This window comes from Colobus angolensis, unplaced genomic scaffold (genome assembly GCF_000951035.1).
Source record: "Colobus angolensis palliatus isolate OR3802 unplaced genomic scaffold, Cang.pa_1.0 Scaffold101, whole genome shotgun sequence".
NCBI classification, from domain to species: Eukaryota; Metazoa; Chordata; class Mammalia; order Primates; family Cercopithecidae; genus Colobus; species Colobus angolensis.
In genome coordinates, this window is record NW_012111031.1 from 10,098,239 (window position 1) to 10,121,053 (window position 22,815).

The 22,815-nt window shown below is 36.4% G+C and overlaps 1 protein-coding gene across 3 annotated transcripts in view; it reads right to left on the reverse strand.

Moving 5' to 3' along the window:
- DGKH (diacylglycerol kinase, eta) overlaps window positions 1-22,815 on the reverse strand; it is a 91,079-nt gene that overhangs the window by 59,938 nt on the left and 8,326 nt on the right. For all 3 annotated transcript variants that reach the window (XM_011940457.1, XM_011940446.1, XM_011940466.1), the window contains exons 3-9: window positions 18,675-18,774; window positions 16,502-16,775; window positions 15,290-15,412; window positions 10,520-10,651; window positions 6,599-6,716; window positions 5,507-5,617; window positions 5,275-5,371 (exon numbers count right to left, since the gene is read on the reverse strand). In XM_011940457.1, coding sequence (XP_011795847.1) covers window positions 5,275-5,371; window positions 5,507-5,617; window positions 6,599-6,716; window positions 10,520-10,651; window positions 15,290-15,412; window positions 16,502-16,775; window positions 18,675-18,774 — 955 coding nt within the window. The remainder of the gene's footprint in view (window positions 1-5,274; window positions 5,372-5,506; window positions 5,618-6,598; window positions 6,717-10,519; window positions 10,652-15,289; window positions 15,413-16,501; window positions 16,776-18,674; window positions 18,775-22,815) is intronic.

A 22,815-nucleotide genomic window follows, 5' to 3' on the forward strand; every position in this document is an offset into this window, starting at 1 on the left:
GATGGTCTCCATCTCCTGACCTCGTGATCCGCCCGTCTCGGCCTCCCAAAGTGCTGGGATTACAGGCTTGAGCCACCGCGCCCGGCCTAAGCCTTCATTTTAAAAGAGAAGAGTTTGCAGATGTCACACCTACAATGGATGCTATATTTTCATTAAATACTTCTTATATCAAAAATAATTAACATAGCTTCTTAAAAATTACATTTTAATGCCCAGTAAAAATGATTCGCCAACAGAAAGAAATAAACTGTATTTCTGAGACTGTGAGAGAATAATTTGTTCTAGGGTAGAAACCAAGGTGAGGGGAAGAATTTCTGTAATGGGACATCTCATTAAAAAGAGCATTAAGTCCCACTGGTCTGGGATGGTTTGGGTTTAGGGAAGATGGAAGGAAAAGGTCTCAATGTCAAGAGTACCAATATTTTCTTTAATGTCTATTCAGTAGTGAGGTTCTGATTCCCCACGTAAACTGGTGAAAATCCAGGGCAGAGACCAGCAAACATCTGGAAATTGTTACAGCTGGTCCAAGATGACCTCGTAAGAGACTTCTCTGCTCTGTGAATCTGAGGACGGGGAAGAGTAAGAGTGTAATGGAGGTATATAGGAGGTTAGTCTCATCCCCAAGTACTGCAAAAAAACGTTCACCATCAGAATCACACAGAAGCTTGTGTTTGATAATTCAGCCAAAGTCAGTTCTTGGGAAGACCTCAGGGTTACTGGCTTATTGGAATGGTGTAATGGATGAAGGCCAGGACTGGCTGATTTACCTTCATGGGCATTTTTCACAATTCCTTTTTTTCTTTTTCATGAAAACACAGTGTTAACCATTAGCAGGTTTAGCTTTTCACATTCAAAGGTCCATGCACCTGCGCAGGTGTGTTTGGCACATAATTGGTGCTCAATGTATATTTGTTCAATGAATAAATATGAAATACTTAACAGAATAATCAACTTTTTCTCAATACATTAAACAGATATCTTTTTGTGCTTTAGCAAAAGCTGCTTTAAATCATGACTAACAAAGAAAATGGGGAAAAATACTATCTGTAAATATAAAAGAAATATTTTAAAAAGATTTTCCAAATGGATGCACTTTATTTGCAAACATGGTATGGAAAACAATGAACATTTTCAGAAGGAAGTACCAAGTGTAGTGCTGAACTGAACATACATATATTAAGCAACACACCTAAATCTAACTGATTAATGTCCATTTCATAGAGTCTCATAGGAAAAATATGAGGAATACAGATTCAACAAATTAACAAATTCACATGATTCAAAAGTTTCTTAAATCCAGGAAAAACTTCAGGAGTGTTAAACTTTTAAAAAATATTTCCAATAGCCCCAAATATCCTTTATTTTTATTTATTCTTTTTGAGAGATGGGGTCTTGCTCTGTCGCCCAGGCTGGCAAGTAGTGGTGCCATCACAGCTTACTGCAGTCATGAACTCCTGGGCTCAAACAATCCTCCTGCCTCAGGCTTCCAAGTAGCTGGGATTACAGGTGCACACCACCAGAGCTGGCCCCCTAGCCATCCCATGTTTCTATTTGTGGTTCATGATGTTGCAAAATGCTACAAAACTGCAGCTACGTATTTTTTCTTATTAGTGTCTGTTTTCTCTGCTCCTTTCACTGGACAATCTGATACGGAGGGAAGATGGTGGAGCTGGATTGAATTCTGTCACTTAGTATTTGGGTAAGTCCCTTAAGCTTTCAGAGCTTTGCTTTGCTCATCTGTAAAATGGGCTAACAATTCTTAGCACACAGTGAGGCCAATGAGATAAGGTTAAGAAAAGCACCTAAGAACACACGTGGGAAGTCAGTAAATTTCCTTCTGCAGTTATAATTACAAATTGTCTTATGGAAAAAACACTGGATTTGAAATGTTAGCTCTTCCAGTTATCAGCTGTTTGAACTTAAGCAATGCCTTTACTCTTTTGAACTGAATAATACCTACCTCATGAGTTGTTAAGAATTAAAGGTGATATGTAGAAGGCATATAGTAAACTTCATTCAAAATGATTTAAAAAGCAGTTACAACTAGTTATTACTGAAATGAATTAAACAAAGATAGAACTTACTGTTAATATAATAAACTAAATTTACTTTGGTTTTTAAAAAGATACAGATATGGGAAGATTTGAAGTAACAAAAAATGTGAATTAGACAACTATTTGTTCTCAATCACATATTTCATTATAGCCTACAGATGAAGACTATTTTTTTAAGTTATTTGTTTTTCTTCACGTATCTTAGTACTTACAGGATTTGAAACAATATATAATTATTATTTCAGTTAACAAATAGAACAGGCTGCTTGACCCATGTAAATTAGGTATATTATGGGCAAAAAAGTCATCCTTCTTACGAAAAATGTTTGAAATTTTAATACAATTTTTCCATTTACATGTGAAAGGTATTTCTACTCTAAAAGTAGCAAAATATGATACTGTGATGTTATTTCACATTTCTGAAATTCCCAGCATTGTCAAAAGGATTCTGAATCTCACTCCAGATTTCTCAGAGTTAGGTATATATCAGAATCACTGATAATGTGGCTTGGGAAACAAAGTTTGTATTTGTACAGTTCTTTTCTATTTACACTGTGATTTACAGTACCTTAGGCTCACTTATTTATGATTTGCACAAAATCATTATTTTATCAATTTCATGTACAGGGAAACCAAAGTCAAAGTCTTTGTTCTGCACAAATTTAAAGTTAGGACATGAAGTCAGTCTTGTTCCATATCCACAACATAATAGGGAAAGGAAAACTTAGCTGAGGAAAAACGTAAGAGTAAAAAGCAAAAAGGAGGGCCACTGGTGAAGGCATCTCTCTGAAAAGAGCCTCCCAAAGTGTGGGTCTCTCTTTTCCACCTTTATCCCGAGTGAACCATCATCAGATACGTGAATTTTTAGACAACAGGCCTTCCACCGTCCTTAGAAGTAGAATGTATCTTTTCGATTTACTTTATTATTATTATTTTTTGTTAACTATGGCAAAGAATGCTCTACTTTTTCTACTTTATTTTTATGTATATTAACATGTTTTCATTTATCTTGTTTTACTCATTTTATTTACCTTTTTTATCATTTAACATATACATCTACATTAAGTGTTCTTAACTTAAGGTTCAGAAAGCAGGAGTCCACGGATAGATTCAGGCGATTTATTAACTTCCTGGTAAAAATCCGTATCTTTATGTTCACTAACCTCTGAAGTTTAGCATTGCCCTCAATTATAAATGTAGGGAAAAAAAGGCATTAGTAACACATGTGATTCCATCATCAATAGAAACGAGACATTTTTATATTACATTATAGATGTTTCAGATACCTTGTAATATAAGTTCATCATTACTTTGAAGTTATGGTATATATTAGACATGCCATTAGATTTTTGTTTGATACGGTAATGATGAAACACATTTTATATTTAGAAACATAAAAATATGTTGTTAATTTATTTTAATATTATTGGTAAGTCTTCTTTTGTAAGTCTGTATTTCATATAATGCATTTGAAAACAATATTCTGAGAAGGGGTCTTTATTTTCACCAGAATGCCAAAGGTGTCTATAACTCAAAAAAGATTAAGAACCTTTTAAAAAGGAGAGTACAAAGCAGCTGTGTAAATAAGATATCTTGTTCAAAATTTAGACCACCAGTAGAAGAGGTTACTAATCCTATTTCTGAAGAGCTGAGGCTCTTCCAGGAACTAAGACCATCCAGCCATTCAGATCCAGCTAGTTTTTCAACCCTTAAAGACAGCTGGCTATGCTTGATCACAGCACTTAATGAATTATGCTAAAGTGATCACTTAGCCATCCATTTCCCCCTCAAAACAGGGCCAGTACTGTGCTAAACACTGGGGATAACAAAGAGAAAAACAACCTCCTATGTGTCCTTGAGTGTGGCCAGGCTGTGTGCGGTGGGGCACACCTGTATTCCCAGCACTTTGGAAGGCCGAGGTGGGTGGACCACGAGGTCAAGAGATGAAAATCATCCTGGCAAACACCGTGAAACCCCATCTACACTAAAAATACAAAAATTAGCTGGGAGTGGTAGCGCATGCCTGTAGTTCCAGCTACTTGGAAGGCTGAGGCAGGAGAATCGCTTGAACCCAGGAGGCGGAGGTTGCAGTAAGCCAAGATCACGCCACTACACTGCAGTGTGGGCGACAGAGCGAGACTCTGTCAAAAAAAAAAAAAAAAGAGTGTGGCCAACCAGGGTATATGAAGAAGAAAAGGAATGATTACATGATTAGTAGGGTCTCTAAGCTGACCTGGGCATGGGGTGTCAAGGATAGCATTTACAAAATGTGAACCTTCCTGATTTTGTAGCTTTTTATTCAGTAAGTCTATCTTAATCTTAGAAGCAATAATAAATCAAACCAGCTGATCATACAGCTGTATGTTTAGAGTGAAAAGTATAACAGGCTCATCTTGACTAGGAAATATAGTTGATAAAGAATGAGCTACAGACACCTCATTAGTCAACACTGCAGTGTTTGGATAATACCCCAAATAATAATGCTCTGTTTATTTTGTTGAGTTGTAGACTTAAGATTTTATAATTCTGTATATGTATGATATGCTTTAATTAAAAATATATAGTTATAAAAAGATATAAGATAGGGAAGACATGCCCATCAGCATCAACAGTGAGTACTGGATCAAAGGTAAAAGAAAATAAAATTCACAGAAATTAATATTCTTTTCAGCGCCATATCCCCAGCCTTGCTGTTTCTGTTGTTGGAAGAGATAAAATAACTCTTTCTGTCCTTAATTTCCTATTTCAATTAGTAAAACACAGTAAAACATTTAAATGCTCAAAATCTCTTTTAATTTTACTTGTTAGCAATAATTGGAGCAAAAAATAAATGTATATTTAAATTAAAAGATTCTATTTACTTCAAATGTTATTTTCAGGGATTTGCAAAACTTTGGTTATTACAGAATTGGGTCAGAATTTGGAAGCTTAAATCCATTAAAAACCCTCTCCTATAAATGTGCTCCCTTGGCTCCACTTTTACATGGGGCACCACAACCAGAGTAGCCCCAGTTTCAGGAACTAATGATGATGATAATTAAGTGTGTCATTCATATCCTGTGTATATACTTCCTTCAGTACAAAGTTGATAATCACATTCATTTTTCCCTTGTATATTTATTTAATTGCTAATCAAAATGCATTTAGGTCAAATTAGCTCCAAGATGATATTTTTTTAAGTAAGATAATATGAAATATCTTTACTTGAAGATGAACTTACCTCAAGTTGAACCCTTTGTTCTAAATTCTTGTACGATCTCTGTAATAACTCCCGGGTTCCAAGGACTCCATACCACATCAAGTTTTTAGTTCGGCTCCTGAAAATAAATATTGGCAGGCAATTTCAGGACATTTTATTTATTTACTCCTTAAAGGGAGAGCAAGCAAAAGAGATAATAAATGACGAAAAAAGTACCTTTATGTAATAGCATTATTACTTTTACTAAAATTACCTGCATTTTTCAGGGTGCTCCTCTCTTTTATTATTAAATTCTAATGAAATTTTTGCATCTAATCCAATCCCAAAGTAATTGTTCATGACACACTTTTCTGAATATCCATCTCTATGATCACAGGGAAAAGTACATCAAAGTCAATTTCAGATTCATTACAACAATTACAATTTGTACACAAGACAGTACTTAAAACCATTTAAGCTTCCATTCCTTATAGCAGATTGTAAAACTTAGCACTAATCACTTCCTATTCCTACGTCAAGTCTACAACCACAGGACATGTGTACAATTTCTGGTACATGTGACATAAAGGGATGGTGAGCAAGGCAAAACAGACACACAATTATGGTGTGATTTTCTCTAACTGTAACAAAATCTTGGTTCTATTTCTACATAAGTTCCTCACTACACAGAAAAATGTAGATGATTATGGGAAGGCCTTACAGTCAGGCGCCAATTCTCTCTCTCTTTTTTTTGTTTATCGTTAGAAAGTCTCCTCCACTTCTACGCTTAACAATGGACAAATATTTATTGAGCAAAAAAGTATTAGATCCAATCCATTCTTCTAGGTGTTTTGGAACGTTTAAAATATGGTACTGTCCTTGAGGAATGTCATTACAGAAATGATATAACAAACGCAAAATTTAAAAAGGAAGTAAAAGAAAGTATATCTTGAACTGCCAAAAATTGTAGGAGTCTTAAGAAGGGAAGAGATCAGTGTGGGTCAAAAGATTCCCAAAATAAGTAAACTTAGATGCTGACGTGGAAAGATGACAGATCTGGCAAGACTGAGAAGAAAGGAGGTAAAGGGAATAGCATCAGTTCTATTTATTGGTCCCTTCCTTTGCCAGAGGGTTGCTCTCAGAGAGAACGGGCCAGCTGGAAAAAGACCTACCTCAGGGACAGATCATGGAGACCACTGAATTTTAAAGGTCTCAATGTGCTTGGCATGATCAACTTTTGTAATTTTCTGATCATCCTTTTTTTATATGGGACCATATTTATTGTAATACGTGTAAAATGTGACAATTCATGTTGAAAAGAAACAAGAAGAACCCAAACAAAATATTTGCAAAAGCATTTTCTTACACGGAATCTGGATCCGGGTCAATAAATGGCGTGGCACCAAAAGGATCAATGTTTGCTAGTAACATTTTGTTGATAATTGAACTCCCAGCAATAGAGGCAGCCAGTCCTGCTCTTAAACCTGGACAGAAAAATAAATACAGATGGGATCGTGTGTTAAGAAAAAAGCAGAGAAAGAACCAGTCCATCCAGGCTTAATGTCAAATATCTTACTTTTAAAAGCATGGTTTTCAGTGCCTACTCTTCTCATTAATCAAAATTAAGAACAAAGACATTTGTGAATACAAGGCTTTTGACACTTCCAAGGATCTATATGTCATCATAAAGAATTAAGGAGAGGAGGACCTAAATAGGAATGGCTTTGTGACACTTTCCCATTTACTATCCCAATAATTCTATAACAAACAATTCTATAACAGATACATTTTACTTCCTTTGTTATAGCAAAGATGGTATTAAGTCTGTAAGGAATTTACAATAAAGGTGGAATTACCCAAAATGTCATGGAGTTATCACTTCAATATTCTCAAATCATAGATAATGATACTCAATTTAAAATACTAAGAGATGTATTAAGGTGAAGACTCACTGCTGGTTTTAAGAATAAGTAGTAAAGTATTAAAGTAGGTATCTGTGAATTTTGGAAGAATATAGTATTAAATATAAAAAATGAAGCCTCTATCTTACTTCAAATTTATTTCACCATGCTTTCCAACTAGTTTTCTAACTGTTACAGTATTCAAAGCTAATTAATTTTATGATCTACTCAACCCAATATGAAAGTTAGAAGCACTAAAGTCTGGAGAGGAGACAAACTAATAGGGACCTACAAGAACAAGAGAAACACTAGGAAATTGGAAAAACAAGTTCTTTCTTTTTCTTTTTATATTTTTTTAGAGATGAGTCTCACTCTGTTACCTAGGCTGGAGTGCAATGGTGCGATCACAGCTCACTGCAGCCTCGATCTCCTGGGGTTTAAGTGATCCTCCCACCTCAGTCTCCCAAGTAGCTGGGACTACAGGCATGTGCCACCATGCCCAGCAAGACCTTTCTTTTTTTTTTTGAGACGGAGTTTCGCTCTGTCGCCCAGGCTGGAGTGCAGTGGCCGGATCTCTGCTCACTGCAAGCTCCGCCTCCCGGGTTCACACCATTCTCCTGCCTCAGCCTCCCGAGTAGCTGGGACTACAGGCGCCCGCCACCTCGCCCGGCTAGTTTTTTGTATTTTTTAGTAGAGACGGGGTTTCACCGTGTTAGCCAGGATGGTCTCGATCTCCTGACCTCGTGATCCGCCCGTCTCGGCCTCCCAAAGTGCTGGGATTATAGGCTTGAGCCACCGCGCCCGGCCGCAAGTCCTTTCTTTAGCAAACATTTCTTTCCTCAGCACTATGCTCTTCTTAGGGAATTATTATCATTCATTATTTTAATGTTTAGGCAATTATCAAATACAATGAATTTTGTTCTTTCGTTTAATGACATAGTTTTGAATATACTGTGGCATATTTCTTTATGCCAATTTCCTTTATGTCTAAACAAGTAAATGAATGAAGAAAACAATAAATTTAGTAAGCATAAAGAACAGTTTGGAGAGGTGAGAGCCAAACTCCAGCCGCCCCAGAGGAAAGTGTAATAACATCTTCCTTCCTCCCTCCCTCCCTCCCTCTCTTTCTTGTTTTTTTTTTTTTTTTTTTTTTTTTTTTGACAGAGTCTCACTCTGTTGCCCAGGCTGGAGTATAGTAGCATGATCTTGGATCATTGCAACCTCTGCCTCCCGGGTTCAAGGGATTCTCCCAAGTAGCTAGGATTAAAGGGGTGTGCCAGCATGCCTGGCTAATGTTTGTATTTTTAGTAGAGATGGGGTTTCACCATGTTAGCCAGGTCTCAAACTCCTGACCTCAGGTGATCCGCCTGCCTTGGCCTCCCAAAGTGCTGGGATTACAGCCGTGAGTGCCCAGCCAAGCCAAGTGTTAATATTTTCTATGATGTTTCAGGGTTAGCCATATTCCTTTCAACTTTATTCCAGAGGGGTTATCCCCAGGTTCCTAGTTGGAATAGGAACACAGCTTCTAAATCTGAAGGCCTTTCCAGAACCAGTTTGTTCCAGATTGATCTTTCTTTTTTCTTTTAATATTTCTATTCTGATACAACTGATATATTACAAAATTAACCCTTTTAAAGTTTTTAGATAATTCAGTTGTTTGTAATATATACACAAAGTTGTGCAACCATCACTATTAATTCTAAAACCTTTTCATTTCCCTGCAAAGTAATGGTGCACCCACTAGCTGTTATTTTCCATTCCATCGATCACCCCACCTCCAGTTCCTTGGGAACCACGATCTACTTTCTGTCTCTATGGGTTGTGCCCATTCTGCCCATTACGTACAAATGCAGTCATATTACATTTGGCTTTTATGTTCATTATCCATAGTGTTTCTATATAGCATGTATCAGTGCTCCATTCTTTCTAATGGGTACGTAATATTCCATGGTATGAATATATCACTTTTGTTTATCCATTCAACTGATGGATGTTTGGGTTGCTTCTACTTTGGGACTATTGTGAATCCTGCTATAAATAGTCATGTACAAGTTTTTGTGTAGACATGTATTTTCAATTCTCTTGGGTGTATACCTAGTAGTAAAATTGCTGGGTTACATGTAAACTCTATGTTTAACTTTTGGTGGGACTGTGAAACTATTCTTAAAACAGCTGCACCATTTTACATTCCTACCACCAATGTATGAAAGTTCTAATTTCTTCACTTCTTTGCCAATATTTGTTATCATCTGTCTATTTTGATCACAGTTATCATAGTGGTATAAAGGGGCATCTCGTTATGGTTTTAATTTGCATTCCCCTGGTGACTAATGATGTTGAGCATCCTTTTGTGTATTTATTGGCTATTTGTGTATCTTCTTTGGGAAAATGTCTATTTAGATTCCTTTCCCATTTTAAAAGTGAGATATTTACCTTTTTATTGTTGAATTTTAAGAGTTCTTCATATGTTCTGGATACTAGAGCTTTATCACATATATTATTTGTAAATTCTTAAGTTGTCATTTCACTTTCTCAATAGTGTCCTTTGAATCACAAAACTATTAATTTTGGTAAAGTCCAATTCATTTGTCTTTTGTGGTGTGTACTTATCATATCGAAGAAATCATTGCCTAATCCAAAATTATGAATAATTTACATCAATGTTGTCTAAAAATGACTACAGAGAGACTTATGGCTTAAAACCAAAAGGATTCCGCAGAACGCTGACTGAAAAACACAAAAAGGAAAGCTTAAGAAGTAGTAGAACGTAAGTTCAGACTTACTTTGGGAACTTAGTAAATGCAGATTCCTGGACTCCACTCCATAACTACCAAATCATAATTTCTCAGGGCAGGACCCAGAAACATGTGTGGATTTTTTGTTGTTTGTTTGTTTGTTTTCTGAGACGGAGTCGCACTCTGTCTCCCAGGCTGGAGTGCAGTGGTGTGATCTCAGCTCACTGCAACCTCCACCTCCTGAGTTCAAGCAATTCTCCTGCCTCAGCCTCTTGAGTAGCTAGGATTACAGGGGTGTACCACCACACCCAGCTAATTTTTTTGTATTTTTAGTAGAGACAGGGTTTCACCATGTTGGCCAGGCTTGTCTCAAACTCCTGACCTTGTGATCTCCCCATCTTGGCCTCCCAAAGTGCTGTGATTATAGGCGTGAGCCACTGCGCCCGGCCACAATATGTGTTTTAATACTTTCTAGGCAACTGTTATACAGGAAAGAATCTAAGGGCCTAGATTCTGACTGAAAGTATAACAAGAACAGTCTACTAAAAGAACATTTATCTTTAAGAACATGTTTCCACAGTAATGGAAATAAATACTTAACATTTTCACAGAAATACTGAAAAATACACAATGTTTCAGAATCTGTACTACCTGGGCAGATTATTCTGGTATTGAGCACAGGGAGGTTTTCTTTGCTGGCTGCCACAGCTGGACCAGGGACAGAATCAGTTTGGGAATGGCCATGACTTGCCCGGGCATCTGGAGACCGAGGTGCAGTCTTAACTGTTGGCAAAAAGTCCAGATTAAAAAGAGATAATGATAAAGCTATAAAAATAAGCAAGTTCCTATAAATTTAAAACATAAAATAATGTTTAAATCAATCAGTAGAAATGAAAATATTATGCATAGCTGTTGTTTACATTTTCTTGAGACTTACATAGAGGGAATCAGAAGTCTTGATTCCTCATCTCAAATAGAAGAAGATCAGTAGAAATAGATGTCTACCACAATTAAAGGTCACTAATACTCATAATTTGAATATGATCAACTCACACTTAAAGATAAATGAAACTTTTGAAGTCTGATTATTTTTGAAAATGAAACATATGTGTTAAAATGCACCCTACCCATGTAATCCTTTTCTCATAAATATCATATGAATGATCAAATTTAATTAATGTAATTCCCAGAGCAAACACATGAAACATGATTTAACATTGTCTTCAATAAATGGAAGAGGCCAGGTGTGGTGGCTCATGCCTGTAATCCCACAGCTTTGAGAGGCTGAGGCAGGAGGATCGCTTGAGGTCAGGAATTGAAGACCAGACTGGGCAACATAGCAAGACCCTGTCTCTACAAAAATATTAGCCAGGCATGATGGCATGCACCTGTAGTCCCTGCTACCTGTGAGGCTGAGGCTGGAGTGATCACATGAGCCCAGAAGTTTGAGGTTGCAGTGAGCTATGATCACATCACTGTACTCCAGCCTGGGTGACAGAATAAGACTCTGTCTCATAAATAAACAAATAAATGGAAGAAAAATAGCATCTGTCTTCAAGTGAAATGAACATATTTTTCCTGTACTTCTCAATTATTTATTCAAAATGATTTGCCCAAACAGTTCTATCATATTCCTGCAAAAGCTCAATACATGTAAAAAATTATTCTAAAATATAGTTACTCTCAAAGTAAACACCAAAAAGAAAGATTTAACTCTAAACTGAGGCAAGTTAATGCAGAGCAAATGGTACCTTTAACCAAGTTAGGAGTTACTGGTCGGTATTTTTAAGAAACAGTAATTCTCAAACTCAATTTTAAAATACTCTAAAACTTAATTATCTTCACTCTCCTTAAAACTAATTACAAGCTAACTATATTAATTCTACACTCTATTCTCTCATTCAAAACCAGTCCCATTGCAGTAAAGTAACAGAACAGCCACCCTTTTTAAAACGGATAGGACTCCTGGGCTAATTTCTCATAAAAACCACTTTTTGATGTTCAACTCTGACAAAAAGCAGGGAGTGTACTAATGACTAAGACTGATGTTCCATTACAGGTAACTAAATTAATGTTTTCTGGTTCTTCTTAAATAAATAATCTCATCAATCATATTAATATACTGTCTCACATCTCAGACATATGAATTATTACATGTGCCTCAAAAAGTAGTATTTCATATACTTCTACTTCCACTATTACTACTGATTTCCAACAAGTCAGATTACTAGCCAAAATAAAGACCAAATACTGTACCATTAAAGACTTTTCTAAATCTGCGTCTATTTCAGTATGAACATTTACAGCACTACATTTGTATTTTTTAGTTTCCTTTATAGGCCACAATGGGAGTGTCAAGTTTAAGAGTATGGTAAGGTGGGATGATAACCGGTTGGAAAACCATTAAATAAGCTTTGACAAACCAATCCTAACAGCCATCATCTTAGGAGGAATTATCAGTGTATAGTAAGGATGCCATTGTCAGCTCTGCTTTAATCAATACTTTCTAATAGATGAAAACATCTAAGCCCTGCTTATCAAATTCACAGATGAAATAAACTTAAGATGATAGAATCAAGCTTCACAGGTTAGCCAGGATGGTCTCGATCTCCTGACCTCGTTCACAGGACCTATTTCACAGGATGAAATAATAGATCTAAATAAAAAAGATAAAAGTTCGTTGGGATGAGTGTAGACTACTATAATCAGGTTTTAAAAAAGAGAAGTCTTGGGTCATCTTTGTAACATCAAAAAATGTCCTGAATGAGTAGTGTACGAGTACCAACGTGCTAATACACCACAGAAAGTATCTGAAGAATTTTGTTTAAAAGAGTGCATCACATTTTAAGATAAACATTGACCAAATGGGTGCAACCAGAAAAACAAAAGGTTTAAAATCATCAATTTAAAAACTGGCAGAGAAATTTTAGGGCCGATCATCTGGAAAAGAAGATGTAAGGTGAGAGAAGGTCTGATGCCACCAAAGCTGTTTTCGGTATCATTTAAGGGCGGCCACATGAAGAAGAAAAAGAAAGAAGAAAGAAGAAAGAAGAAGAATAAAGAAGAAAGAAAAGAGGAAGAAGAAGAGGAAGAAGAAAGAAGGGAGGAGGAGAAGGAGGAGGAAGAGGAGAAATAACTCCAAAGGCAGAGTCCTCTTTGATATAGTGAAATGTATATGAAATTGCTCGTTAAACTAACCATAAGCACTACATAAAGGCCAGTAGTTGTTACTGTCAAACTACCATTCATAAAACCTAATCATTACTGTAATCATGGGTAGAAATTTAAGGGAGAAAATAGAAAGCTCAATATAAAGAATGACTTTCTAACAATTAGAGCTGACCATAAGAGTGGGGTGTATTGAAAGTGAGTGGTCCTAAGGCTCGTGGCCATCTGCTTCAAGGATCCTAGAACATGCCCGCATTGTGTTGTATGCTGACCATGTGAGGTCCATGAGGTCTGATTTCAAAGTCTTTAAGAGTCTCAGGTACAATGAAATATTCTCTCACAGTTAATGCAATTAGTGGCAGCAGCAGCAGCAGCAGTAGCAGTAGCAATAAAAATAACAACAATAAAGATGACAGTGAACACGCAGACAGCACTATCTACCAGACACTATTCTAGGCACTTTACGTACAGTAACTTTTCAACCTTCGCAACAACCCAATGAAGTAGGTAGATTATTATCCTCATATTAGAGATGAGAAAACCACAGGGAGGTTAAGAAATTTGCCCAAGTTTATTTTATTTTATTTTATTTTTTTTGAGACGGAGTCTCGCTCTGTCACCCAGGCTGGAGTGCAGTGGCCAGATCTCAGCTCACTGCAAGCTCCGCCTCCCGGGTTTACACCATTCTCCTGCCCAGCGTCTGCTGGGACTACAGACGCCCACCACCTTGCCTGGCCAGTTTTTTGTATTTTTTAGTAGAGACGAGGTTTCACCATGTTAGCCAGGATGGTCTCGATCTCCTGACCTCGTGATCTGCCCGTCTCGGCCTCCCAAAGTGCTGGGATTACAGGCTTGAGCCACTGCGCCCGGCCGCCCAAGTTTATATGTAGTGAAAGTAAAAGCAAAAATTTAATGATTGCAAACATTTTTAAAATTTTTTTGAAAATAAGATAAAAACAGGTATTTAAATTTCAAATAATTTTATCAATTATCTTTCCTTTTACTTATTAAGTTTACATTCTACTTATTTAGCTTCATATTAAAGCTAGAATTTAGCAACAACATATTAATAAACCTACCATCTAATTTTTTTCAAAGTTAACAAGTAATGTTTCAAACACGTAAAATTTAAAATGTACTCACTACTACTAGTCCTGTAGGAAATCGGCCATAAACATGGGGAATGAAAGGTCTTCACCGTGCCACAGCTCAGGCAGAAAATGTTAATCTGACATGGTCAGCTCTCCATAAATTTGATTTTTTTCATTGTATGAAGATGTTTCTTTTTTTATAATTTCAACTTTTATTTTAGATTCAGGGGGACATGTGCAGGTTTATTGTCTGAGTATCCTGAGTGATGCTGAGGTTTGGGGTATGATTGATATCCTCACCCAGGTACAGAGCATAGTACCGAATAGTCAGCTTTTCCACCATTCCCACCCTCCCACTTCTAGAGTCCCCAATGTCCATTGTGACTGCAAACAGTTCTGATATAATGGTGCTGACTTTTCATAAGTGCCATGTATTTATTTTCGTGTTGCCTCATCTTCATTAATATTTTAATTTCTGCTTTTATTCCAGTAAGTTAGAAACTTTTCCCTTAGGCAATATAAAATATTAAAAGTATAAATTCATTTTCAATTAAAATCTAAAAAGTAGAAAAATATTTAACATTCTTCAGGCGATTACATATTCCTTTCCTTACAAAAATAATTTCAACAAAGCAAGGCCTGTAATTGGAAGTCCTGCGATTTTAAAGCTTGCTTTAAAGTCCTATGATTTTGAAGCTTAATAAGGACTATCAACCCAGAAGGTTGATTGATGGAATGGAAGGGACTGCTGAATCACTTAAATGCCCAATTTTGTGCATTTGGAGCGCTAGGAGAGCTGTAGCTTTCTTACAATTCTCAAAGAAATCTATGAGCTATAATGGGTTCAAATCAGATGATTTAAGTGTTTCTTTCCTCTTTCCTTGGGAAAACCAACATATTTAATCATCTTTAGTCCTATAATCCTTAGTTTACTGTTACAATCTCTAGATTACATGATAAGAGAGGGATGTGAGAGTACTGGACAATAGTCTAATCTTTATTATTTTAATATTTATGAATATCTATCTAAGTGTTAACTCCCAAAAAACCTTTTCGAAAATAAAAATACAAATAGTTTTTTTCAAACTGATCAGCCTTTTGTAAACTAAAAGCAAAATGACATTTTATTTAATTCCAAAATAATTTTTTCCCGTTTCCTCACCAGTTAGCGATTCTTTGGCACCATCGTCTTTAGCTTCCTCCTTAGACTCATCTGTTTCTGTGCTGTCATAATCAGAGGACTGATTAGCTGGTTCACAGGGGTGAACTGTCGGGTCATCCATAACTTCAGGTAGTAAGAAGATAAATAGTTTGGATAAGTAAAAATAAAGTCCATTAACATTAAGATATGCTCAGGAAAGGAAAATTGAAACATACGCTAAAAGAAATTCCAGATTCACAAATAAACACTATTTAGCAATGAACTTGGGGTTGAGGTCTGAAGAACTACAGATTAAAACTAAAGTTGCTAAAATTATATTCTTATCAGAATAAAAAAGTAAAGTATAAGAATTTTAGAGAATGAAATACAAGTTACAACCTATAAAGGGGTTTTTGAACATTAGTTATTCCTATTAACATTAACATTCAGACCATAGCTAAAATTCTGAGAAGTACTGATATACACATTAATTAAAACAAGGCAGAGCTTTTATAAGCTCTTAATAAAGCAACGTAAACATCTGGGAAATTAATGTTAAGAAAATCTTTTCTGGCAGGGTGCAGTGGTTCACACCTGTAATCCCAGTACTTTGGGAGGCTGAGGTGGGTGAATCACTTGAGCCCAGGAGTTTGAGATCAGCCTGGGCAACATAGTGAAATGGCATCTCCACCAAAAATACAAAAAATTAGCTGGGTATGGTGGTGTACATCTGTGGTCCTAGCTACTCAGGAGGCTGAGGGAGGAGGATAGCTTGAGCCTGGAAGGTGGAGGTTGCAGTGAGCTGAGATCACGCCACTGTACTCCAGCCTGGGCAACAGAGTGAGACCCTGTCTCAAAAAAAATTTTATTTTCTATATTTTCAAAGTAGGTTTACAGGTTTGACTTTCTTCAAGAATTCAACAGATTCCAATTAAGTAAACTATATCTAAAATTTTTTCAATGTCATTTAAACTAGTTTTATACTTTAGATAGAAATGTTTCAATTTAACTTATTTCTGATATTTTCTTTTATTCCTCACTAATATGCTGATTCTTACTACTACTATTACAATATATAAGACTATGTACAAGTTTTCTTATAATGACTCTATCGTCTATCTTGCCTTAAAAATTTTGTTTTTAAAAAGTGTGTCCAATCTGACCACTATGAAAACTCTGTTATGCTTGCAGTAGAAATGCTGCCAACTTCTTCCAAAGCTTGTTAACGTGTACCTTTTCCGGCTTCCTCAATGACTTGCCTCACTGCTTTCTTTAAACTATTTGCCCGCAACATGATTTCTCTTGGTTTGACGGCTTTCTGGGAGGAAGGTTTGGTAACGTCATCCACGAGCTGTTCTTTGCTTTCACCCAGGGACTCTTCACTGGACGATTCCACAGCATCTTCCTCCACAATGAGAGGGCTGAGGCCAGGGAGAACAGGCGCAGCCTGGGAATCTGTGTGCAAAGCCTGCAGCAGTTGTTCGAGCTTCTCGTTTAGGACTGAACACTGAGAGGAAAATACAGCAAGAGAAAATACTCAAAAATAATCAAGATCAGCAAAGTACAAGAAATTTTTATAGAGATGTTTTGAAAGTGTAATTACTAGAAAGAAAAACACTAAAATTCCCACCTTTAATTTTGTAGATGCTTTGGTTCTGGAAGCTGCTAATTTTAAAACTTCCATTTAGTAGAGATAGACAATGATAATTTAAATTATGGTTTTTGATTTAGAGGGACGATGTCTTTATTGATATTTACTACATGAAATAATTTATAATTTTTTAAGTTGGCACAATTATTACAGAATTTCATTGATTTGTAATTTCAGAGTCACTCAGACTCCATTTCATGGGGAAAAAAATCTTTACAATGTGTACACAGCTATTTTTCTTAAAATAACACAACAGACACTTTATACAAAGTGATGCTTTATATAAAAAATTACACAAAATTTGCTATAACATTATAACAAAACACTGGATCAACTTTTTAAAAAAGTAATTGACTTAATGCACCATTCTGAGCATCACAAACCACACGTCTGGCTGAGCCGCAGCAAATTCCCCTTCAAAGCTTTGGTTTGCAAAGGAGTGAACAATGCCTAAAGGATTATTGGCTCAAAGAAAGTGCAGGAAGGAAAATGCACAAGGATAAGGAGGGAAAAGAAGAGGGATACAGAAAGAAAAGCATGCACTAGGCAAGCCCTTGTTTCTTTCTGCTTTTCTTGTATTACAAGAGGTGAAGAAACATTTAGGACTGAAGCTGTTGATGCTACCCCCAATATATTTTTCATCTCCATAAAATTTCCAGTCCCTTTCCTCCTCATCTATCTGTTTTTGATGATATGCTGAGACAAGATTACAGCAGAAATAGTTTAGAAACAGAAGTATGGCCAGAAAGGGTTTCTATTTTCTGAAACTCTCCACAGAGCAGAAAGACAAGAGAAAAAGGCAGAAAACTTCAAATATATATTTATTTCTATTTTCTTTGTCTTCCACTCAATTTAACTGCCATCTCCAGCACGGATTTGGGGAAGCTGATTCCTTTGCAAGTCCGAGATACTCAAGCCTTTTGTAAGAAGGTCCCTGTTGTGAAGTTATGTAAGCAAAGGTAGTAGTTTTTAAGGTTCAGTAAACTGTTCTTATTTTAGTTTATAAAAGGGGAAAGAAATCTCTAAAGAAAAAAGCAATGCAAGAAGCAGCACTCTGAAAGAGACCAAGAATTGTAATGTCTAGGAAATCCAAAGAACCATGCTGGAAGAGAGCTGAACTGGCCCAAATCTGCTTGGAAACGGAAAGCCTTGCTTTCCCCACTGGAACCCAGCTGCATGGGATCCCCTGTGGTCTGACTGCTATGCATCTGCCCTTCAGTCAGTCATGGCCAGGTGTGCTGGCTTCACACTTGTAATCCCGGCATTTTGGGAGGCTGAGGCAGATGGATCACATGAGGTCAGGAGTTCGAGACCAGCCTGGCCAACATGGTGAAACCCTGTCTCTACTAGAAATACAAAAATTATTTGAGTGTGGTGGCAAGCACCTGTAATCCAGCTACTTGGGAGGCTGAGACAGGAGAATCGCTTGAACCTGGGAGGTGAAGGTTGCAGAGAGTAGAGAGAGCATCACTGCACTCCAACCTGGGTGACAGAGCAAGACTCTGTCTCCAAAAAAAGTCAATCACTGGGACAGGGATTTGAGTTAGGTTTTCAGCAATGCAGTTTTCCTACATATTAAAGTGTAACAATAAAATAGAATATTTTTTTAAATCCTCAGATCTCATCCAAAGTAATTTTTCTTTCAATTTAAGATGTTTTGGCAGGAAAACCGCTTTATCAATTTAGCCCTGAAACACAGTTGAATGTGAGCATTGTCTGTAAACAACTTTCATGCCCTGAAGGGCCCCCTCTTACTTTACTGGCTACGGCGTCAGCGACAACGGCATTTTCCAAGGTTTTGTCATACGTCTTCTCTACTTTGGCAACGAAGTCCTTTACAGTTTCACATAGTGTCCTTTGAGGAAAAGAAGTTGTACAATCTAGTAAGCTTCATGAATTGATTTGCTTTGATTTATGAATGTATTTAAAAAGAAACACAATTGAGCAAACTGTCAAATATCTGGGTCATCTGTATATAAATCTACACTTCTATCTGCTGTGCAGTTTATCTCACACAAGTTCAAGACATTCTAAGTGATAAATGCACACATGAATAGGCCTTGCTGTATATTACTTAAATTATAGTAATTAATGTTATAACAAGCTATCTTCAAATATTTAAATTCAGTATTTGTAGATCCCATTTAAAAATGATAAAGCATTATCTTGCTTTCTCCACTGGAATGCTAAAGCTTATATATTTTCATAACAGAAATTGCAGTGTGGAACAAAGATAAGATCATCACTTGTCACTGTCAAGCCACTACTCATCATATGGATATTTTGATTGTTACAGTTACAATATATTATTACTGAAGAGAAAGAGATTGTGCATTATGCTGAAAACAAATCTGCCACTTGAGTTATAGTCTCTGTAAATCTATTCATTTCTTCCTTGAGATAACCAATGCAATAACTACAAGACTAATTTAGATCTTGTTAGTGTCAGCAGTATATGGTTTACTTGTTTGTTTATTTTCATTACATTTGGTTTCTTTGCAATAGCAATAAGCTAAAAGACAAAATAACTTGAAACACTAACAAAATCTGCCTTTGAAAGGCTTTGGATCTGGATCTGGATCTGGTGTTGGATTAAAAACAACAATCAACAGAATGGTATATGACCTGCTTTTTTAAAGCAAAGGCTTATGCTGATAGAATCAGGTTATTTTTTAAATCATAGTATTGCCCTCTATCATTGATATAAATTGAGAAATTTAAATTAAAAAAAGGCTCCAGCAGTTATTTTTTCTATTACACTCACAACTTTCTCCGGTAGTTGAGTGGCAAATTGGTAAATTTCCATATACTTCAGTATTATGAACTTGAGCAATTCAACAGATACAGGACACACACACACCACCATCACCACCACCACCCCTCCCCCAACAGACACACACACTACCAACCTTCAGATTTATCATCTTGGAAATTGTATTACTTCTAATAATTTTTGGGTTTTTTTTAAGCAAACATTTCTAGATTTTATTTGAACAAAAGGTAATATTTTCTAATCCTGAAACTTCCTCATTGGCTTTTTAAACTCAAATTTCTACAGAGAATCTAGCTTATCATTTACTAGACATGCACTCAAGTACTTTGTGTCAAGTTTCGTCTTCTTTGATCATAAGCAATACTTCATGGGACTTCTTGAAATATAACACTATCACGAAATCTCTTCTATGCATTTTACTGAAAACTTCTGTAAGATGCGCTACTTTGAGAGAAGCATTGACGTCTCTTTCTGTAACTCCAAAATGGAGGTTTTTCTTGCCATTATTCTAACATCGTCTTGACATAATTTTCTCTTGGTTTGTGAAACTGCCTATGTCATATCATTATTATAATACTTTTGTTGGTATTTTACTCACTCCTAGAGACAGAGCCCTTCAGCCCATCGGCCTAGAAATGAAAAGGGCAGCAGGAGTGCCCCTCCTCAGTGTGCCACGTCACTGAGCCAACAGAGACTGACAGAGACACTGTGATCCTGTGACAGTGGCGGCCAAAGGAGCTGAGGAAGGGGCAAGTGAAAGGACAGTGCTCGCCACACAAGTGTGGAAAGAACCAGAAGACATGCTCTATCTTATGGCTCATTAAGTTCCATACACTAGAAGGAATGTAGGATATTTCTATTCTGGGGGAATGAAGTAACCTTTTATTATACCTAAATAGTGAATGTAGAGTTATTAAAACAGAAATAAAGTATATTCTTAAAAATAGTACGATTGCAAAGTCCTACCAACCAGAAACTTGCAAATTGGAGAAAAGACAATCTTAAGATGTATTTACTATAGGCAGACAAAAGATATTCTCTAACTATACACACAGTTTTCTACTTTATGCATAAGACTTCCAGAAAAGATGTGCAAAAGTCAAATAAATGAAAGTAGAACACAGATTTTCCCATAGAGATTAAAAAAGTCTAAATTCCCAATGATATCTTTAATCAATGTTAGAACTTTAAAAAAATAATAAAATGTTTAGAGACGGGGATCTTGCTCAGTTGCCTAGACTGGAATGCAATGGTGTGATCATAGGTGACTGCAGCCCTGAACTCCTGGACTCAACTGATCCTCCCAGCTTAGCCTCCTGAGTAGCTAGGACCACAGGTACATGTCACCACGTTGAGCTAATTGAAAAAGAAATGTTTGTAGAGATGTAGTCTCTCTGTGTCGCCCTGGCTGGTCTCTAACTCCTGGCCTCAAGCAATCCTCCTGCCTTGGACTCCCAAAGCAATGAGATTACAGAGGTGAGCCACTGCGTAAGGCCTAGACAGAACTTTTGGTATTCCCAACATTTTATTTCTTTAATTTTGTTCTCTTCCTTCAAAATTGAACATAGTCAACTGTGTGAACCAAATACTCAGTTGAGGCTAACAACAGTCCACATTTCACATACCTCATGATTTCCACCATCATCTCCACTATATTACATATGTTAGACCCATACTTCTCATTACTAGTATTGGTACCCTCATTTACCAGCTTTCCACTTAATTTCTGAAAGTATGGGCAAATGACAATAAAATATGCACATACTACACTAAGATAAATATGGCAATGGTACCCAGACAGAATCATAGATTGGCAGGCAGGGTCATCGTTTGGGAATCTGAAAAATTCATTTTTCATCTAATAAAAAGTTCCAATTTGCAACTGAAGATGATTTAGAAGTATCAGCGCATAACACATAAAAATCTCTAGCTATCTTTGTCTCTAGCTAGATTGTGCTCTGAGGAAATATTTTTAACAACTACCTCCCTTCACCAATTAAATGAGGCAGGTTGGCCTAAATTATCCTTAAAGCAGGTTCCAAATCTAAATTCTATGGTTCTATGACAATGGCATCAATATTCCTGCTAGTTAGTTGTCCCACTTTCTGAAACTTTTGTATACAGAACAAATTGCATTTATTTTAAAACTTGGGGGGTGAGTAGAGTGCATAAGTAAAAATCCTAAGTAACTCCAACTGTTAAAGCTAAAAAAGTTTTAAAACTATTGACTAAATAAAAGGAGAGCCATATATTGCAGCTAAAGACAACTTATTTAATAACTGGTTTTCATTTTTATTAATAAATGGTATCTATGATTGCTAATTAGAGCTGTGATTCTCAGAAGATAACTCCTATTATCATATCAAATTGATGAAGTACTAAGGTCAAAGAAATGTTGTTTTAGGTTAACCCATATGTTAGCTATGTTAGTGGAATACAACTTTTCCACTAGCATTTCAACATTTTAAAAATAACTGAAAACAGTTAAGGCTACCAGGAATTATTATTGTATGAAATAAATACAAACATACACAAGACGGTTAAAACATTTTGCCTTAATGTTGTATCACTGAATAAATAAATGACATTCACAAAATAAGGGAATTCTTTATCTAGGTGGTAATTACAAGTGTGTGTCTGTGTGTGTGTGAGAGAGAGAGACTGTGTGTACACGCAGTATTTTTTTAATCATTGAGTTCTGCTCTTGTGATTTAGGTGCTTACTGTACATGTCATGCCTCAGTAAGAATTGTTTTTTAAAGGGGAACCATTATAGATTTTTTTAAGTTTTTTTTTTTTTTTAAGACTGGGTCTCACTCTGTCATCCAGGTTGGAGTGCAATGGCGCAATCACAGCTCACTGCAGCCTCGAACTCTCATGCTCAAGCAATCCTCTCACCTCAGTCTCCTGAGTAGCTAGGACTACAGGCACATACCACTACACCCAGCTAATTTTAAAATTTTTTTGTAGAGAGGGGATTCCACTATGTTGCCCAGGCCGGTCTTGAACTCCTGGGCTCCAGTAATCCTCCCATCTTGGCCTCCCAAAGTGTTGAGATTATAGGCATGGACCACCATGCCTGGTCAAGATTTTTAAAGTCTTAAAGAGATATCACTCAAATGTA